Source organism: Acinonyx jubatus, chromosome E2 (assembly GCF_027475565.1).
Source record: "Acinonyx jubatus isolate Ajub_Pintada_27869175 chromosome E2, VMU_Ajub_asm_v1.0, whole genome shotgun sequence".
Taxonomy (NCBI): domain Eukaryota; kingdom Metazoa; phylum Chordata; class Mammalia; order Carnivora; family Felidae; genus Acinonyx; species Acinonyx jubatus.
The window spans coordinates 52,100,156-52,119,438 of record NC_069396.1 but is presented as its reverse complement, the minus strand read 5'-3'; the positions used below and the strand labels follow the sequence as shown (position 1 = coordinate 52,119,438).

The 19,283-nt window shown below is 57.2% G+C and overlaps 1 protein-coding gene across 2 annotated transcripts in view; it reads right to left on the bottom strand.

Annotated features, from left to right (window-relative positions):
- The window catches only part of SULT2B1 (sulfotransferase family 2B member 1), a 31,593-nt gene extending 14,479 nt beyond the window's left edge, over positions 1 to 17,114 (bottom strand). Inside the window, exon 1 of one of the 2 annotated variants that reach the window (XM_053211284.1) lies at positions 16,872 to 17,114. In XM_053211284.1, the coding sequence (XP_053067259.1) occupies positions 16,872 to 16,939 (68 nt within the window). In that variant the 5' untranslated portion in view covers positions 16,940 to 17,114. Of the gene's footprint in view, positions 1 to 14,265; positions 14,385 to 16,871 lie in introns of those variants that run through there. The other variant, XM_053211285.1, reaches the window with a different exon arrangement.
- Positions 17,115 to 19,283: the final 2,169 nt, after the last annotated feature.

Here is a 19,283-nt window from a genome sequence, read left to right as displayed (position 1 = left end):
CAAAGATGAGCCACGAGCGTCCAGACCCCATGATTTCAATTATGGGAAGTTCAAGTACAAGACAGTAAGGTAGAAGGTGCTAGAAGGCAGGTGGCAGTTATCCTTGGGAGGAGGGGCTGACAGGGTGGGGGCAGAAGGGGGTCTGGTGGCGGTATGCCTACCTTGCAAATTCCTTGAGTTGTTGACCAAAGATCCGTGTTTTACTTTAACAGAGTATTCAGTGAATGAATAAACAAAGCAGTAAAGGGGACGGGGGCGGGGGGGGGGGGAACCTTTCCCATTAAAACACCTGTCTTCATTTTATTTTTTAACCATTTATTTATCTATTCACCTTAAAACCACTGATGTTTCTTTTCAAATGTTTGTTTATTTTGGGGGGGGGAGCAAGCAGGGGAGCGGCAGAGAGAGAGAGAACCCCTGCTAATTTTGTTAAAAAATAAGGACAGTGGGAAAATATAATGCATCAATAGACACAAAAATATTAAAATGGAGCCCTGCATTCAATAAATCTGGGCGAGAATTCCTGTTTGGGGGCTTTCTTAAGATTTTCGGGGTGCCTGGGTGGCTCGGTCGCTTGAGCGTCCGACTTCGGCTCAGGTCATGATCTCACAGTTCGTGGGTTCGAGCCCCGCGTCGGGCTCCGTGCTGACGGCTCGGAGCCCGGAGCCTGTTTCGGATTCTGTGTCTCCCTCTCTCTCTGCTCCTCCCCTGCTCACACGCTGTCTCTCTCTCTCAAAAATAAATACAGATTTTTTAAAAATTAAAAAAAAGAGATTTTATTTTTTAAGTAGTAATCTCTACACCCAACACGGGGCTCAAACTCACAACCCTGAGACCCGGAGTCCTCCATCAGCCGAGTCAGCCGGGCCCTCCTACAATTATCGTGGCCAGACACGGTAATAGAGCTAACGCTGGGCATTGTGTGTGTCCAGAGGAGGGGCACACAGTAAGCCCTCAGCACCTTTTAGTCACTTTACTGCTCAGTGATGATGTCATTTCCCCCCCAAAGGTTGAGTGTGGGTGTGGGCTTGGTGATGTCACTGGTTGCTAGGCAGATGCGCCCAATGCGTGGGCGCTCCGAGGTGGTCAGTTACCATCAGGCCGACTGGGGGCCAAGTGCCTGGGCCTTGGCTCTCTCCGAGCCTTGGGCGGCGGATTTCACCGCCTGAGCCTCGGTTGCCTCATCTGTCAAATGAGGATAATAGTAATCTCTACCCCATGGTTTTAATCGCACCTGAGGATTCAAAGGGATAATCTAGGTTAAGCGCTTGGCTTCTGATAACCACTCCGGAAACGAGCTCCCTTTAGTGGGCAGTGCTATTTCAGTCTTTGGTCTGACAGCAACTTGGAGAAATTTCCTCCCCAGTTTACGCGACAGGAAAACGGATCCTGTGCCTGTCAGGAGTCCCTGAAACAGTCTGTGACTGCATACATGAATAAATATGAGGGTGTCCCCCTCCCCCAGACCTCCCCCCTCTCCCAGCGTTTACAACCTGCAAATCGAGGGTCATCGCCCCACCCCAGGAGGCCCTGGGGGAACATGGTTGGTGCTGAGCCAGTATTTGACTAACTGAATGAATGTGGGGGTTCCCAAAGAGCTTTTGTTATGACCTTTTCCCTGCCTCAGTGGTTCTCGGTACCCAGCCCTTCAAAAATCCCCTGTCGGGCCTTTAGAGATGCCCAAAGTCTGCTCTCTTTGCAGGCCTCTTTCCAAACCTCACGACCGTGCCCTCTGAGCCCAGAACAAGCAACCGCTCAATAAATGAATCAGTATCCGATAAATAACTGAGGCATGAACGGGGTAGGGTTGGGATGTCCCTCCGTGTTATGACGGCTACAGATAAGAAAAGGAAGATTAGGAAGGGGAAGTGGTTTGGCGGAGACCGTAAAGCAAGTTCCGGGCAGGGCTGGGATTTGAACCTCAGCCCTGCAGAGGTTTTTCTGTTCCAATCCCCCCTTCCCCACGCACCCCACCCTCCAGCCAAATCTCCCCAGCGCGCTGAGCATCATTCCCCCTTCCGGTCCTTTGGATCTGCCAGTCCTCCAGCCAAGACTTTGGTCCCCTGTCCTCGTCTGCGCTAGAGTGTAGAGGCCACGGAGCCCCCACCCGATTCCCGCGTGGCCGGACCTCACTGGGTGTCCTAGAACAGGGGCCGTGTGCCTTCTCTTCCAACCTTGTAAATCAAACCTGGCCCCGGGGTGACCTTTCCACTCGCTGGGTGACGAGCCCGCCGTGTCCCCACACCACGTGCCCCACACCAGGCCCACAGCAGTCGCTCGATGGGAGCAGAGGCATGGGGGTAACTATTGAGCTGGGTCAGAGGCCTGCAGGAGAAACAGACAGTGGGCTCCACGGCCAACACGACAGGCAGCTGGCCAAGGACCCACTGAGCCTCCCAGAAGATGCCTGGCCTGCCCTGCTCGGGAGACACCCCCCCCCCCCCCCCCCGGACACGAGAGTCTAATGGCCCAAGGCATCGGCCCTGAGGCCTTCCACCCCACCGTGTGCCAGGCGCTGGCCCTCCTTCTCTGTCCCCACTGCCCCCATCCAGCTCTGTTCTCCTCCTCGCCCCCCCGGGCCCTCAACCCAGCCTCCCCAGTCTCGTGGCCTCCAGTCCCTCCCGCCTGCCCATCCCGCACCTGGCCGTAGCCCCTCAGCCCGGAACTCAACGCCCTGCATAGCCTGGGTGTGCCCATTTCTCTGCCCTCCTCAGACCTCTGACTTCCCTCTGCCTCCAGCAGGGGAGGAGGCGGGGGGGGTGGGGTGGGGGGCACTCATAAAGAAATTCTTTAATTTTTTAATTTTTTTTTAACATTTATTTATTTTTTATTTATTATTGAGAGACAGAGTGTGAGCAGGTGAGGGGCAGAGAGAGAGAGAGAGACACACACAGAATCCGAAGCGGGCTCCAGGCTCCGGAGCGGTCAGCACAGAGCCCGATGCGGGGCTCGAACCCACACACCGCGAGATCCTGACCTGAGCCGAAGTCGGAGGCTCAACCGACTGAGCCACCCGGGGGGCCCCACTCATGAAGAAACTCTCAGCCGAGGACACACACACTATCAGACTTCTAGAATCCCATGAAGCGGGTATTGAGAACATCACCTCGTGCCAGAAGGAACGGAGGTCCAGAAAGGTTAACGCGTTTCCCTAGGGCCACACAGCCGCCTTCCTAGGTGGTCTCGGTACCGTACCTGTCAAGGCACCTTCGCCCCTTCCCTCTGCCGCGAGGCCACAGTGCGTCCGTCACATTCAGTATTTTATCCCCGGTGCCTGGCACACGACCCGTGCCATGAGCACATCGGTCCCCAGCTCAGATCCCCCGGGGGTGGGGTGCCTCGTCACCATCTCCAGGGGCAGCGCAGGTGGGGAAGGCAGACAGGCTGAGGTTGGGTAACCTTGGATTTGAACTCAGGCTCGGCTACCAGCTAGCTCTGTGACCTTGAATAACCTCTCTGGGCTTCTGGACAAGGAGGAAGGATTAAAAGCCAGGGTCACCGGGTCACCTCCGTGCTGATCTCGCTGCTTCCAGCGCCACCCCCCCCCCCCCCCCCCCCCCCCGTTGGTTCTTAGAATTGGTTACAAACTAGGCTGTTGACTCTCCCTTGTCAGAAACCCTCCTGGCCCTTCAGGCCCAGGCCTGCCCCACAGCCCTTGCACTGACTGATCTGTCTTCCATTGGGTGACTAGCACCCTCACCTCCTGCCTGTGCTCCAAGATCACCCCTGCACTTCGTCCCTGAGGCCTCGGCCACCTCCCTGTTTATAGCTGAGCCTCCCCCTTCCCCTCCCCCTGCGTCCTTTTCTGGAGCCCTTGAGAGGCTCCCTCCCTCCCTCCCTCGAGGTTTACATGTTTCTTTCATTGTTGATTGCCTTCCTTCTGGGGAGTAAGCTCCGTGAGACCAGGGATTTTAGGCGTTTGTTTTCTTTTGTTTCCCTCTGTCTCGATTCCCAGTGTATCCCAAGCACCCGAATACACAGGGAAGCCCTTCAGTCAACATTCCTTGAAGAAATAAAAATAAGGCTGGGGCGCCCCGGGGAGGCTCAGTCGGTTGGGCAGCCGACTTTGGCTGGGGTCATGATCTCGCAGTCCGTGAGTTCAGGCCCCGAGACGGGCTCTGTGCTGACAGCTCGGAGCCTGGAGCCTGTTTCCGATTCGGTGTCTCCCTCTCTCTCTAGCCCTCCCCTGCTCACACTCTGTCTCTCTGTCTCTGAAAAATGAATAAACCTTTAAAAAAAATTTTTTTTAAATAATGCTGAGAGCGCCCCCTTGGCACAGCGATCCCCACGACACGATGCGCCTGAATTCATTTATTCCCTCCACAAAGCTAGGAGGTGGGTGGTATTTCTATCGCCGTGTTACAGATGTGGAATGGAGGCACAGAGACGCAAAGTCACTGGGCTGATGTCACACAGCTACGGAGGGCAGAGCGGGGATTTGTACCCAAGCGGGTGTGGCCCCTTACCACCAAGGGCCATGAGGTAGCCCCCGAACTCGATTCTTTCCAGGTGTGCTTTTTCTGGGCAGGGGCTGTGGGGGGTTCGGGATGGGGGGGTAGTCAAGGAGACATGGGTTTGACCTCACATAACCTCTCCGAGTATGTCTTCACCTGCCTCCCCTTGGTCACGGGAGTATTAAACTCCTTGGGGAATATTATTATCATACTGTATTGCATTATATACTGTATGTTAAAATATCTCACTGAACTATACATCTTTTTTCGTTTAATTATTTATTTTGAGAGAGAGAGAAAGCACGAACAGGGGAGGGGCAGAGAGAGAGAATCCCAGGCAGGCTCTTTGCTGTCTGCACAGAGCCTGACACAGGGCTCGAACCCATAAACCTTGAGATAATGACCTGAGCCAAAGTCGGACTCTTAATTGATGGAGTCCCCCCAGGGGCCCCTCCCTGAACTCTCTTAATGTAAGCAGATTTTATTTTATTATTTTTTTTTCAACGTTTATTTATTTTTGGGACAGAGAGAGAGACAGAGCATGAACGGGGGAGGGGCAGACAGAGAGGGAGACACAGAATCGGAAACAGGCTCCAGGCTCTGAGCCATCAGCCCAGAGCCCGACGCCGGGCTCGAACTCACGGACCGCGAGATCGTGACCTGGCTGAAGTCGGACGCTTAACCGATTGCGCCACCCAGGCACCCCTATGTAAGCAGATTTTAAAGCAGATTCTCTCTCGGGGCGCCTGGTGGGGGCGGGGGGGGGCTCTGTCGGGTAAGTGTCTGATTCTCAAGTTTCAGCTCAGGTCATGAGTTTGTGGTTTTGTGAGTTCGAGCCCCACTTCAGGCTCTGTGCTAACAGTGTGGAGCCTGCTTGGGATTCTCTCTCTCTCTCTCTCTCTCTCTCCTTCTGTCTCTGGCCCTTCCCTGCTCACACTGTCTCTGTCTCTCTCAAAAATAAATAAATAGGGGCGCCTGGGTGGCTCAGTCGGTTGAGCTTCTGACTTCGCCTCAGGTCACGATCTCACGGTCCGTGAGTTCGAGTCCCGCGTTGGGCTCTGGGCTGACAGCTCAGAGCCTGGAGCCTGCTTCGGATTCTGTGTCTCCCTCTCTCTCTGACCCTCCCCTGTTCATGCTCTCTCTCTGCCTCAAAAATAAACGTTAAAAAAAAATTTTTTTTAATAAATAAATAAATAAATAAACCCCCCACATTTTAAAACGGCTTCTCTGCCTCTCCTGCGTTTTCACCCAAGAGCAACGAAGTCGTACGTTCACTCCAATATCCGCACTCACACGTTTATAGCAACACTGTTCGCAATCGCCCCAAAGTGGGAACACCCCAGACGGCCTTCAGCAGGTGCGCAGGCAAACGGGGACATCCACACTGTGCGGCGCTACTTGGCAAAGACGAGAACCAGCCACGGAGAACGACCACCCATGGATGCGTCTCGAAGGCACCGCGCCGAGTGAAAGAAGCCAGACTCGGCCCCCAGCCTGTAGAATTCCATCTATGTGACAGTGGCCCCCGAAGACGTCCGCATCCCAGTCCCCAGAGCCTATATGAGTGTGTTACATTTGCAGGGAAAGTGGGATCTGACAGCTGTGGTTACGGGAAGGGTTTCAAGATGGGGAGATTGTTGGGGGCCGGGGAGGGGACCCTAAATGTAATCACAAGGGTCCTTCTAAAAGGGAGGCAGGGGGGCTGAGAGAGAAGCCAGGATCACGGAAGCCGAAGGGAACGAGGAGAGAGCTTGGAAGATGCGAGTGGCTGCATTTGGAGGCAGAAAAAGGAGTCCAGAGCCAAAGACCACAGGAAGCCTGTCGGGGCTGGCACAGAAGGAGAATTCTCTCCCAAGAGCCTCCAGGAGGGACGCGCTCCTGCCGACACGGGGATCTCCGCGCAGTGGCACCGAATCCAGACTTCTGACCCGCTCGCAGCCACAGGGGCGTGTGGTTAATTGTCGCAACCAACAACGGGAAACCAACGGGAAACCAACGGGACGTTTTCTAGAAGGCAAAGCTGTACAGAGACGCGATGTGGGCGTGGGGGTAGGAGTCGAGGGGGGATGGGACCCGTTCTGTATCCTGAGGCTGGTGACGGTTACACAAATCTATACAGGCGCTAAAATTCGTAAACCCAAACACGCCCCTCCCCCCCCACCAATCGACTTTACTGTATGATCTTCTTTTCTTTCCTTAATGTTTACTTATTTTTTGAGAGACAGAGACAGAGCGAGAGAGGAGCAGGGGCAGAGAGAGGGAGACACAGAATCCGAAGCAGGCTCCAGGCTCTGAGCCATCAGCACAGAGCCTGACGCGGGGCTCGAACTCACAAACCGTGAGATCATGACCTGAGCCGAAGGTGGAGGCTTAACTGATGGAACCACCCAGGCACCCCATCTTTTCTTTTTTTTAGTACTCTCTACGCCGGATGTGGGGCTTGAACTCCCAACCCCGAGATCAGGAGCCCCACGCTCCAGGGACTGAGTCATCCAGGTGCCCCTGTATGTTTTTCTCTAACGAGCCTCTTTAATATAAATGCTTAAAGTCCACTATCCAGTCTTGTAGCAAAGCATCCCTTTGGCCAGTGTCCTTCTTGGCTATGCAGGAATGTACACAGAAGCTGTGCCTCTCTGGTCTCATTTGAAGAATGAGCAGCGGCGGGGGGGGGGGGGGGGGGGGCGGGGACCAGGGACCTCTTTTCCAGGGGCCTTCCAGTCTGATGTCCAAAGACAGCTCTCCATATCCCCGGAAGCTTTAGGCCTTCTTGCCCGAGACGGGGTCAAATTGCTCCATTCAGCCCGCGAGGATTTATTGAGCACCTACGGTATGCCAGAGGCTGGGGCACAGAGTAGGTGGACAAACAAACAAACAAACAAAAAGCCCTATTGTGGCGTGTGTTTGAGTGGACAAAAATGAACCCCGAACGTTTTAAATGTGGTGTATCGGACGGTGATGGGGGCAGGTGGGGTAGGCGGGGGTTAGGGAGTGTGAGGGAAAAGGCTGCGATTATGTATAGATATATTTTAAGTGTATTTATTTATTTTTGAGAGGGGAGGAGGGGCGGAGAGAGAAGAGAGAGAGACAGAGAGAGAGAAACCCAAGCGGGCTTGCCCTGTCAGCAGGGAGCCCGAAGCAAGGCTCGAACTCACCCCTGAGATCTTGACCTGAGCCGGATGCTTGACGGACCGAGCCACCCAGCACCCCCCTCCTCCAAGGTGGCGATTTAAGATCAAGGGAGTCAAGGGAAGGTCCTCTGAAGGGACCAGAGAGAGGCCTGGGAAGCAGTATGGGGGGGGGGGAGCAGGAGGGCGGGGAACGGTTTGTGCAAAGCGGAGGAGAGAGAGGGGGCTGCTGGGATTTGGGGGGCTGCAGGGGCACCGCCCCCTTCCTGCGAGCGACCCCACCCTTGAGGAATGCAATCGGGCCGCAGGATGCTTTTAACAGCCAGCCTGCTGACTCATGGCGGGGGCCTGTGACCAACCTGCCTTTCTCTGGGGGAGCCCTGCCAGACTCCCCGAGCCCGAGCTGGGTTCACCGTGCCCCATTCCCAGGGCACACCGTGCGGTCTCCAGCCCAGCCCCATGCCTTTGCCTGGGTCCTTCTCTGTGGCGGGAGCGCCTTTTCCTCACCTCCTGAAATTCCAGAAGCTTGGAGCCCATCTGGGCAAGCCTCCCCATCTCCTCTGGGCACCTCCTTCTCAGTGCAATGACTCACGCCTTGGCCGCAGTCCAGAGAGAAACCAGGCGCTTTTCACTTGCCCGCTCTTGGGTTTGGGGGGCGGGGGGGGGGGATTATAGAGTCACCTCTTTGGGAGATCACTTGGCAACATTTTAATTATGCAGACCACCCCCTCTAAAGCAGGAGACAACCCCCCCCCCCCCCCCCCCCCCCCCCCGCGCATTGTTATATTGTTATTCGGCTCAGCATCCTGTTTGCTTCTTTCACAGTCTTTTTCATACTTAGTAACTAATTTCTTCTGCTATGGACTTCTTAAAATCAGTCAGGCCCCACTAGGAGGGGGAGGAGGAGGGAGCGGAAATTCCCCTTCTCCCGTGTCCCACCTCCAAGAATCAGTGATGTAAAACATCGAGTATGAAAAGAAAATCCCACTGGGGTGCCTGGGTGGCTCAGTGGGTTAAGCGTCCGACTTTGGCTCAGGTCATGATCTCGTGGTTCGTGAGTTCGAGCGCCGCGTCCGTGTCTGGCTCTGTGTGGACAACTCGGAGCCCGGAGCCTGCTTCCGATTCCGTGTCTCCCCCTCTCCCTGCCCCTCCCCTGCTTGCACTCTGTCTCTGTCTCTCAGAAATAAACACTGGGGCGCCTGGGTGGCTCAGTCAGTTAAACATCCGACTTCGGCTCAGGTCATGATCTTCAGGTACATGGGTTCGGGTCCTGCATCGGGCTCTGTGCTGACAGCTCGGAGCCTGGAGCCCGCTTCCGATTCTGTGTCTCCCCCTCTTTCCACCCCTCCCCCCCTCATGCTCTGTCTCTCCTCTCTCAAAAATAAATGAACATTAAAAAACTTTAAAAAGGATTTAAAATAAATAAGTACATAAAATCCCATTAGGGCGGCTGGGTGGCTCAGCTGGTTAAGCATCCGGGACTCTTGATTTCGGCTCAGGTCAGGATCCCTGGGGTCATGGGATCCAACCCTGTGTTGGGGCTTTAGGCTGAGAAGAGTCTCTCTCTCTTTCTCTGCCCCTCCCCCTCCCAATAAAAAAAAAATAAAAGAAAATCCCGCGAGCACATATGGGACCGGTTCCAATGAAACGTTCTGATGTGTGCCTCTTCCTTCGAAATGCATCACAAATAAGGACAGATAGTGGTTTGGGTCTGGGGTAGTTGTGAGACTAGAATTTTCCACGTCCTGGCTTCCGTACATCTTGAATTCTGAATTAAATCATAGTGGCAGTGGCTGCTGTGTGCTCGCCACCCCCCCACCCCTGCCCTTGGCTGGTGGGACCAGAGACATCTCAGGGGACTTGGAAACCACCGGTGGAAGCACCTGACCCGAAACATGTGACCACATGGCCCAAAGCACTTGGGGCTGGAGGATGACCCTCCTTGAATTTCTACTGGGTTAAGCACCTCACGTGGGCGGGGCTTGGGGGGGGGACATTTAAGTCCCCCAGACTTGCTTAATGAGGCACAGGCGTATTTGTCTTTCTCTTTAGAAAATCTAAGTGGAGGAGGTGGGGAGGGGCCACCTGGGTGGCTCAGTCTCTTGGTTTCAGCTCAGGTCACGCTGTCACGGCTTCGTGTGTTCGAGCCCCGCGTCGGGCTCTGTGCTGACAGCTCAGAGCCTGGAGCCTGTTTCCGATTCTGTGTCTCCCTCTCTCTCTGCCCCTCCCCTGTTCATGCTCTATCTCTCCCTGTCTCAAAAATAAATAAAACGTTAAAAAAAAAATTTTAGAAGCACAGGCAAACATAGGCACAGGGTGAGCGCTCAGAGCTCCTCAGATTTCTTCTCTCTTTCCCCTCTTCCTCTCCCCCCCCCCCTCTCCTTCCAAAAAATACTGATTTCCTGCAGGCTCTGAGCCGTCAGCACAGAGCCCCACGACGGGGGGCTCGAACTCACGAACGGTGAGACCGTGACCTGAGCCGAAGTCGGACGCTCAACCGACCGAGCCACCCAGGCGCCCCTCTTTTTTTTTTTTTTTTTTTTTTTTTAACGTTCATTCATTTTTGAGAGACAGAGAGAGACAGAACATGACTGGGGAAGGGGCAGAAGAGGGAGACGCTGCATCCAAGCAGGCTCCAGCCTCCGAGCCATCAGCACAGAGCCCGACGCAGGTCTGGAACTCGTGAACCGCGAGACCATGGCCTGACCCGAAGTCGACCGCTCAACCCACTGAGCGCCCCCCCCCAGGCACCCCAGAAATGTCTTAATCTTAAGGGAATTTTGACAAGCGCACATCCTCACACAGTCCGAACTCCCATCAAGATATGCAAGAGTCCACGGCCCCAGAAAGTTTCCTCCTGTCTCTTCCTAATCTGTCCCCGCCCTTGCCTGAGTGGTGACCTCTGTCCTGCATTTACCTCATAAATTGAGCTGTCTGGTCTTGGCTGTTCTAGAACATTCATCTTATGGAATGCACTCTGGCACCTGCCTTCTTTGCTGAGCATAACGTCCTCAACATTCTCTGGTGTCTGCGTGTATATTCGAATTTTTTCCTTTTTTGCAGCCGAGTAGAATTCTGCATGAATCAATCCCCGCGTGATTATCCATCCATCCCCCTGTTCACGGCTGTTTCTAGATCAGGCTGTTCTGCCTAAAGCTGTTGCAATGTCCTTGCCTACGTTCGCATTTCTTGGGGCAAACAACCAGGTATTTTCTCTCTCTCTCAAACGAAATAAACTTAAAAACTTTTATATCAACTTTTAAATAGTTTTTTAAAAACACGTGAGATATATCACTTTGATATATTACTTTCACAATAATTATAAAGAAAAATCTAGCTAAAGAAATGAATCACTCCCTTCAAATTCTCAGAGCTCTTTGTACTGTATCCCCGGCTTCGTCCCTCAAGGGCCAGCAGACTCATGGCGCCCCCACCGGCCCCCACCTCTCCTAGGTCCCCACACCAGCACGACCGGTGTTGTTCCGTACCCACCATCGAGTTCTAATTGTTCCCTATATACTCTATGCTCCAGCACACCTCGGATGTCTGTGTGTGCTGTGCCTTTAGCCAGAGGCTCTTTTTGACTTTTCTCTCTCTCCTTTGTCTCTCTCCCTTGCAACATACATCCAACGGAACTTTCTGTGATGATGGAAACAGCTCGCCCCGTGCCGGCCAGTATGACCTCTGCTTGTCTGCATGTGGCTACTGAGCCCTTGAAATGCGGCCGTGATAACAGGGGCCCTTTTGGTTCTATTTGATTAGTATTGATTTCAACCGCAACCCTGACACTTTACTCGGTTGTGAGAAAACTTTCTAGGCAGGTTTGGAACAACTTGGGCCTGGGAATTGACTTTTCGTAGCTGTAATGGGGTGAGGTCTATTTTTGTTTTTAATGTTTATTAAATTTGTTTATTTTTTATTCAATTGTTTATTTAATTTTTTAAATGTGTTTTTTTTTTTTTTTGAGAGAGACAGAGAGAGGCAGAACGTGAGTAAGAGAGGGGCAGAGAGAGAGGGAGACACAGAATCCGAAGCAGGCTCCAGGCTCCGAGCCGTCGGCACAGAGCCCGACGCGGGGCTCGAACTCACAGACCGCGAGATCATGACCTGAGCCGAAGTCGGCAACTTAACCGACTGAGCCACCCGGGGGGGCCCCACGGGGCGAGACCTACATGCCCATCAAGTCTTTCTGATGGGAGTTTGGCATCTCCTTGGAGAAAAAAAACCCGCTCAGCCTCAGAGACTTAGTATGAAAAGAAGAATGGAAAATATTTCATCCATAGTTTGTTCTATCGGTTACATGTTGAAATGGTAACATCTCAGATATAGCGGGTTAAATAAAATACAAAATTGAAACTAGTTTTGCCGGTGCCTTTTGCCACTTTTTTTTTTTTTAAACGTGGCTACTAGAAAATGTTTACCTGGGGGTTCACGCTGTGCATCTGTGGGACAGCGTTGGTCTGGAGGGTGGACAGACCACAGACTCATTGGTCCCGTGTGGGTGACAGCCTCTTCTTTCCCTCTGAGGTCCCCTCTAGGGGGCTTGGGGGGAAGGCCCTGGGAGCAAAGCTCAGATGTACGAGTCCTCTCTGGGCCTCAGTTTGCCCACCTGTAAAATGGGAATCCTCACATCCGCCGCCTCACAGGGCTGTTGTGAGGTTGGAGGGAGCGGACCCACACAAAGCCCTCAACCGGCCTGGCGCATGGGGAATGCTCTGGAAGGCTGTAATTATTACCGTTCTTCACCCAGACCCCACCCTTCCTGGCAGCTGAGTTCCTGGCTCAGGAGGGGTCACGGGATTTGGAGAAGGAGGAGAGAAAACCGCAGAAACCCTGACTCAGCAGAGAGCGCCCGGGTCTGACCCATCCCCAGGCATCACCCCCTCTGCACCCACTTCGCAGACGCGCAGCTCCAAGTGCCCCCGTCTGCCCCACGGGTCCCAGCCAGCGAGCCATGTGGCACATCCTTGTCCGCTGTAGCAAAGTCCTCTGGTTCAGGCCTCACCGGCAACACCAGCATCTCCCTCCTTGCCTCGGCATTCAGTGCTACCAAGGGCCCGCCGGGCACCGCTCTCCCTCCCACCTTGCACAAACCGGGCTGCTCAGTTCTTTCCAAGTGGGTCCTCGGATGCTCCCATTTTCCGGCCCCTAAAGAGCACGTGGGAGTCTGGGGAGGGGGGTGGCTGTGAGCGTCTCCCAAGGCACCTTCTTTGCTCGAGGTGGCCCGGAGTCCCCTCCCCTCTCTGCCCAAATCCGGGGCCCAGATTCCACCCAGGCGACAAGGCCCAATGTCTTATTATTTGTTTATTGCTCGGGACCTTTTTATTAGCGGGCCCCTTCTCCTTGGGCCAAGCAGCTCTGGGGACCGGCAGGGCTCTAGCCATAAAAGCTTTGGGGTGGCTCAGCCCTCCCCAGGGAAGGAGAGGGCGGGATTGTAAAACCTGGCCTGGGGACCTCAGCCATGAAGAGGCAGAGATCAGAAAGGGCCTTGCACGAGGCTCTCCAAGATCAGAGGGAGGGAGGGATGGTAACCACAGGTCCAAATGCCTGCTTGGCTTCCCCTGGCCTTGACTCCCTCCAGGAGGGGCTGGCCCGGAAATGTGGCGGAGCACAGGAGGCGGCCTACTAAGCCTCCGGTCTGGGCTGGGGCCCGCTTCCCCTTCCTCGTCTTGCTCATCCCAGCCAGGGCCTGCGAGTCGGGCAGGCTCGGTTCAAATCCTGGCTACACCCTACTTGGCAGCTGTGTGACCTCGGGCAGCTCGCTCAACCTCTCTGGGCCTCCGGTGTCTCAACCATAAACGGGATGATAAGAGCTGCGCGGGTTAATCTCACTTGTTGTGAAGGCGAAGTGGCTGAATGTGTGGCAGGCACCCGGTGCGGTGAGTGCATAAGCAAGGGTGAAAAGGGACGAACGTCCCCTGGGCCTGTGTCGCCTTGGGCGCCACGGACCGTACGCTGAACACAAACTGCCCACGCGTCCTGCCTGCCTCCCGCTTTTAACATTTCCCTTGGCAAATTCTTACTTTGCCCTCAGGACCCCCTTTGGGTACACGGGACGCCCACACAATTTATAAGGCTTGATTTCTAACAAACCCCGTGAACGAGAACATTCTGAGCAGCGTGGCCTTGCGGGTGTCTCTGGGCTTCTCAACCGCTATCCCAATGAAATCCTTGTCCATTGCTTTTGGTTTCTTGGTTTTAGTTCTTTTAAATGTTTATTTTATTCGGGGGTGGGGGGAGGGGCAGAGAGAGAGAGAGAGAGAGAGAGAGAGAGAGAGAGACACGGAATCCGAAGCCGGCCAGACTCCCAGCCCTCAGCCCAGAGCCCGACGCGGGGCTCGAACCCACGAACCCGCGAGATCATGACCTGAGCCGAGGTCGGATGCGGCTGCTCAACGGACTGCGCCCCGCCCCCGCCGTCCCCCGTGGCTCGCTTTTTTAAAGAGACTTTTGTCCTGAGTGCCTGTACTCCGACAGCGAGATATCGGCTTTTTGGGTTTGGGGGGGTTGGTAAAAAAAAAAATGGAATCACGCTGCAGCTGGCGTCCTGTGATTCGTTCCTTTCGCTGGACATGCCACTCGTGTGGCGGTTGCGTAACAAGAGTCCCCATGGGAATGTCCCGCTGCCCTTTGCTCCCCTGTGATCCAGACTTGCCTGCTGTCTGCCCCTCCTCTCCCCTGCTCACCTGCCTTCTGGTCCTGCCTCATCCTTGCTCGGGGCTTGCCTCATCTTTCCTCCATTCATTCCTTGACATCCTTCTCAGAGACCTGCTGGGGCCCCGGGGTGGCCCAGCTCTGTCCCTACCCGCGAACTGTCCACGGTTTGCTGCGTGGGATGCCTTTGAAGCTGGAAGTGTGGTCAGGGACCAAGGATCCGAAATTGGGGGAGAAAGACTTTGCGGGAGAGAGGTCGTCCCCGGGCAAAGGAATGTTTGGAAACATGCAAAGGCCTGAAGGTGGGAGGTCCAGGCCCCAAGAGAGTGGGTGTGGAGGCAACCAGGTGGGGCTCAGGCACTGAGGAAGGTGGGGACTATGCGGAGAGGAGCTCCCACGGAAGAAGCAGGGCGAACGGCGAGACTCCGGCCCTACTCCCCCATTTTACAGCCAGCTCCGTCTTGATCTCTAGTAAGTATTTCTGCTCCGGAGTAGGATTTCTCTGGGACAGAGAAATCTGTGTCTTAAACGTTTTAGACACCATCAGCATGGGTGCTAGGGAGCCACAGAGGGAACTGGAGCTGGGGATGGCTACGGGTGGATTTGGAGATGAGAAAAGACTTCCCCGGGAATCCTCAGAGGAAATGAACATGCAAAGGCACTGGGGCAGAGAAGGTGAGGCATGTGGCCAGGCAATGTGAAGTCCTGGGGTACAGGCAGGAGGCCTGACCACCAGGGCCCAGAAAACCTTGGGACTGGGGGGAGGGGAGGGGCAGCTCTGGGAAGGACCGGAGACAGGGAGGCTGGGGTGAGGCTGGGGGTGGTGGGAGAGGAGGTGTGGGGGGGACAGGCAGAAGGAGGGTGTGGGTGGAGAGTCCAGGGACAGGACGGTGGGGCTGACACGCCTCGGGGAGGGAACAGCAAAGCCTGGGGTGACCGGGACCCATGTGGACATCCCCAGATGGAAACCCAGGAGGAGGCACGATTCCGGGGAGCCCCTGAGCCCCCGCCCCACGCTGCGGATGGTGTGTGTCTTAAGCCCGGGAGGGGCCCAGAGGGGATGGTAGGGGCCCCTGAGAGACACATCCTTCTGGGCCCAGGGCTTCCAGAAGCTCAGAGAAGAAAGTCCGAGGGGCTAAAGGCACTCGCTCGGGCCTACACGTGGCTCACGGGCGACGGTTCGTGACCCCCACTTTTCAGATGGGGACCCTGAGGCTCAGGAGGGCACGTGACTGGATCAAGGTCACGCACTGAGCGAGGGCTGGCCATCTGCCGGCCCTCTGGCTGTGGGGGAGCAGAGAGGAGGGAGGCTCCCAGGTGGAGGGAAGCCGGGGGCTCTCCGGGGGGGGGAGACAGGGCAGAAAGCCAGAGGGCCAAGAGAAAGGGACAGGAGAATGCGGAGCAGAAAATGCCAGGCCTTGGCCCGGAGCAGGGTGGGGACAGCCCAGAGCACCTCAGCCCCAGAGGCACAGAGCCCAGAGCCCCTGGGAGCCTTGTCTACATCACACAGCTCTCAGAATTCACGTGCTGGGATCCCTGGAGCCCAGGGAAGCTCCTGGCTGAGGGCAGGGAGGGCAGGGGAGGGGAGGGCAGGGGAGGGGCCCAACACTGCAGCCTGGGGTGGCTGGAGGGGCCCAGAAGGCCAGTGGACAGACTCGCCTGGCCCGCCCGCCTGGCCTGCCGGAGAGTAAGATATCAGGGGTCGGAGATCATGTAGGCAGCGCACCTTGTGATCTCGGGCTGGCTGCCTGCCCTCTCTGAGCCTCCACTCGCTCATCTGAAGACGGGGCCACGGGCAGGGGGCGCGGGGCGGGGGGGGGCGCGGGTGTCGCCAAGGCTGTGGAGGACGGGAGGAACCGCAGACTCCGGGGGCAGACCGATGGGGTTCGGGTTTGCTTCCGGCCGCCCCATCACGGCCGTGGCACTTTCCCTCTCAGCCTCAGTTTCCCCATCCGGAAAGCGGGTACCGGTCGAGTGTCCGACTCACCCCCAGGAACAGAGGAGTCATGCTCCGGAGGTGGGGAGGGCTGTGTGCTGACCTCTGCCTGGAGGGCCGGGCCGAGGAGCCCAGGGCCCATCCTCCGGCCTCCAAGCTCCCCCCCTGGGGACCCGGGGACCCGGGGACAAGGGCTCTGGCTCTGGGACCCAGCTGCATTCCAGACCCCGCCCACCCCTGCCGTCTCCCACCTCCCCCAAACAGAGCAGTGACCACATCCTGAGCCCCTGTGAGGGGCAGCACCCCCATCTGAGGGTCCCTTGGGGTGTCCGGGAGGAAAAGGCGACAACAGACCCTCCTGTGTCCTGACCGTTTGCTCTGAGCCAAATCCCTGCCCTCACCCAGCCCCGCATCAGGAAGACGCCTTGGAAAGAGAGACAAACTGAGGCCCCACAGCGGTCAGGGCCACCTCACAGGTCCCAGCTGCCAACTCGGCACAGCCCGTGCCCCACTCCCTTCCAGAAGGGACCTGCATCCCAGGGTGGAAGGGCCAGCTGGGTCCCGCCAGGCCAGGCGGGAGGCAGCAGGAGCCTGGCAGCCACCGGGGCAGAAACGGACCTGTGGCTCTCCCCCCAGGCCACCTCCTCCAGGCGGCGGGGTGGAGGGGGGATCTCCTGGCTCGCGCGGGGCTCTGGGCCTCACCTGATGTCCGAGATGTCCTCAGGGCCGTCCCACAGGGCCGGGATCCGGGGCTCCGCGGGCCCGTCCATGGCAGGCTGCGGGTGAGGGCGGGGAGGGGAGGACGCGCAGGGAGCCGGCGGCGCGCGGGGACCGGGTATGTGCAGCGGTGACGCCTGCCACCCGGGGCGTCCGCCAGGTGCCTACCTCCGCGCCCAAGGGGAGGGGCAGCACCCAGCCGGTTCTCCAAGCTGCTACCCACGCCTCCGACAGCGGGGAGAGGCTGGGAGAGAGCCGCCCTTCTCCGAGGGTGGGGAGGGGAGGAGGGTGATGGGCACATCTGAGGAATGTCGCCCGTGGCGTGGCGGGCCTGGGGGCGGGGGAGGGGCGGGGGGCAGAGTCCGAGGCGTAAGTCCAGCGCCACAAGGGAACCTCCCGGGCTGGTGGTTCTGGGCATACCTCTCTGGAGCCTCGGTTCGCTGCGGTGACAAAAAGGCCAGTCCCATCGCAGAGAGTTCATTCATTCATCCACACTTGCATTCATTCAAGAAATCTTTACTGAGCGCCCAGGGCGGGAGGCAGGCGCTGTTCTAAGGGCTGGGACGCTGTGAGGAACCACCTGCTCTGTTTGGGGAAGGTGGGAGAGGGCAAGGGTGGGCGGGGCCCGGGATGCAGCTGGGTCCCAGAGCCAGAGCCCTTGTCCCCGGTCCCGGGTCCCCAGGGGGGGAGCTTGGAGGCCGGAGGATGGGCCCTGGGCTCCTCGGCCCGGCCCTCCAGGCAGAGGTCAGCACACAGCCCTCCCCACCTCCGGAGCATGACTCCTCTGTTCCTGGGGGTGAGTCGGACACTCGACCGGTACCCGCTTTCCGGATGGGGAAACTGAGGCTGAGAGGGAAAGTGCCACGGCCGTGATGGGGCGGCCGGAAGCAAACCCGAACCCCATCGGTCTGCCCCCGGAGTCTGCGGTTCCTCCCGTCCTCCACAGCCTTGGCGACACCCGCGCCCCCCCCCGCCCCGCGCCCCCTGCCCGTGGCCCCGTCTTCAGATGAGCGAGTGGAGGCTCAGAGAGGGCAGGCAGCCAGCCCGAGATCACAAGGTGCGCTGCCTACATGATCTCCGACCCCTGATATCTTACTCTCCGGCAGGCCAGGCGGGCGGGCCAGGCGAGTCTGTCCACTGGCCTTCTGGGCCCCTCCAGCCACCCCAGGCTGCAGTGTTGGGCCCCTCCCCTGCCCTCCCCTCCCCTGCCCTCCCTGCCCTCAGCCAGGAGCTTCCCTGGGCTCCAGGGATCCCAGCACGTGAATTCTGAGAGCTGTGTGATGTAGACAAGGCTCCCAGGGGCTCTGGGCTCTGTGCCTCCGGGGCTGAGGTGCTCTGGGCTGTCCCCACCCTGCTCCGGGCCAAGGCCTGGCATTTTCTGCTCCGCATTCTCCTGTCCCTTTCTCTTGGCCCTCTGGCTTTCTGCCCTGTCTCCCCCCCCCCCCCCCCCGAGAGCCCCCGGCTTCCCTCCACCTGGGAGCCTCCCTCCTCTCTGCTCCCCCACAGCCAGAGGGCCGGCAGATGGCCAGCCCTCGCTCAGTGCGTGACCTTGATCCAGTCACGTGCCCTCCTGAGCCTCAGGGTCCCCGTCTGAAAAGTGGGGGTCACGAACCGTCGCCCGTGAGCCACGTGTAGGCCCGAGCGAGTGCCTTTAGCCCCTCGGACTTTCTTCTCTGAGCTTCTGGAAGCCCTGGGCCCAGAAGGATGTGTCTCTCAGGGGCCCCTACCATCCCCTCTGGGCCCCTCCCGGGCTTAAGACACACACCATCCGCAGCGTGGGGCGGGGGCTCAGGGGCTCCCCGGAATCGTGCCTCCTCCTGGGTTTCCATCTGGGGATGTCCACATGGGTCCCGGTCACCCCAGGCTTTGCTGTTCCCTCCCGCAGGCGTGTCAGCGTCCAGCCCCACCGTCCTGTCGCTGACTTATTTTTGTTTTTGTTTTTATATCTTTTTAAATGTTTATTTTTGGGGGAGAGAGATAGTGCACAAGCAGGGGAGGGGCGGAGAGAGAGGGAGACACAGGATCCGAAACAGGCTGCAGGCTCCGAGCTGTCGGCACAGAGCCTGACGCGGGGCTCGAACTCACCAACCGCGAGATCAGGACCTGAGCCGAAGTCGGACGCCTAACGGACTGAGCCCCCCAGGCGCCCCCCGTGTTGCTTTTTTCTACGGTCCTCGTCATCTTCTGATGTCTAAATGTTTTACTTCTTGGTCTTACTGTCTGTCTCCTCATCAGACTGTCAACCCCATGAAGTTTCTATGTTTGTCCCCTCTTGTATCCCACGGGAGGTGCCTGGAAAAGTCGGCTGAATCTCTTCAGAACAGGGGGTGGGAAATGCAAGGCCTGGTTGTAGAGGGCGAGGGGCCCAGACTCCTGAGGAGGGAGCAAGGGGAACCA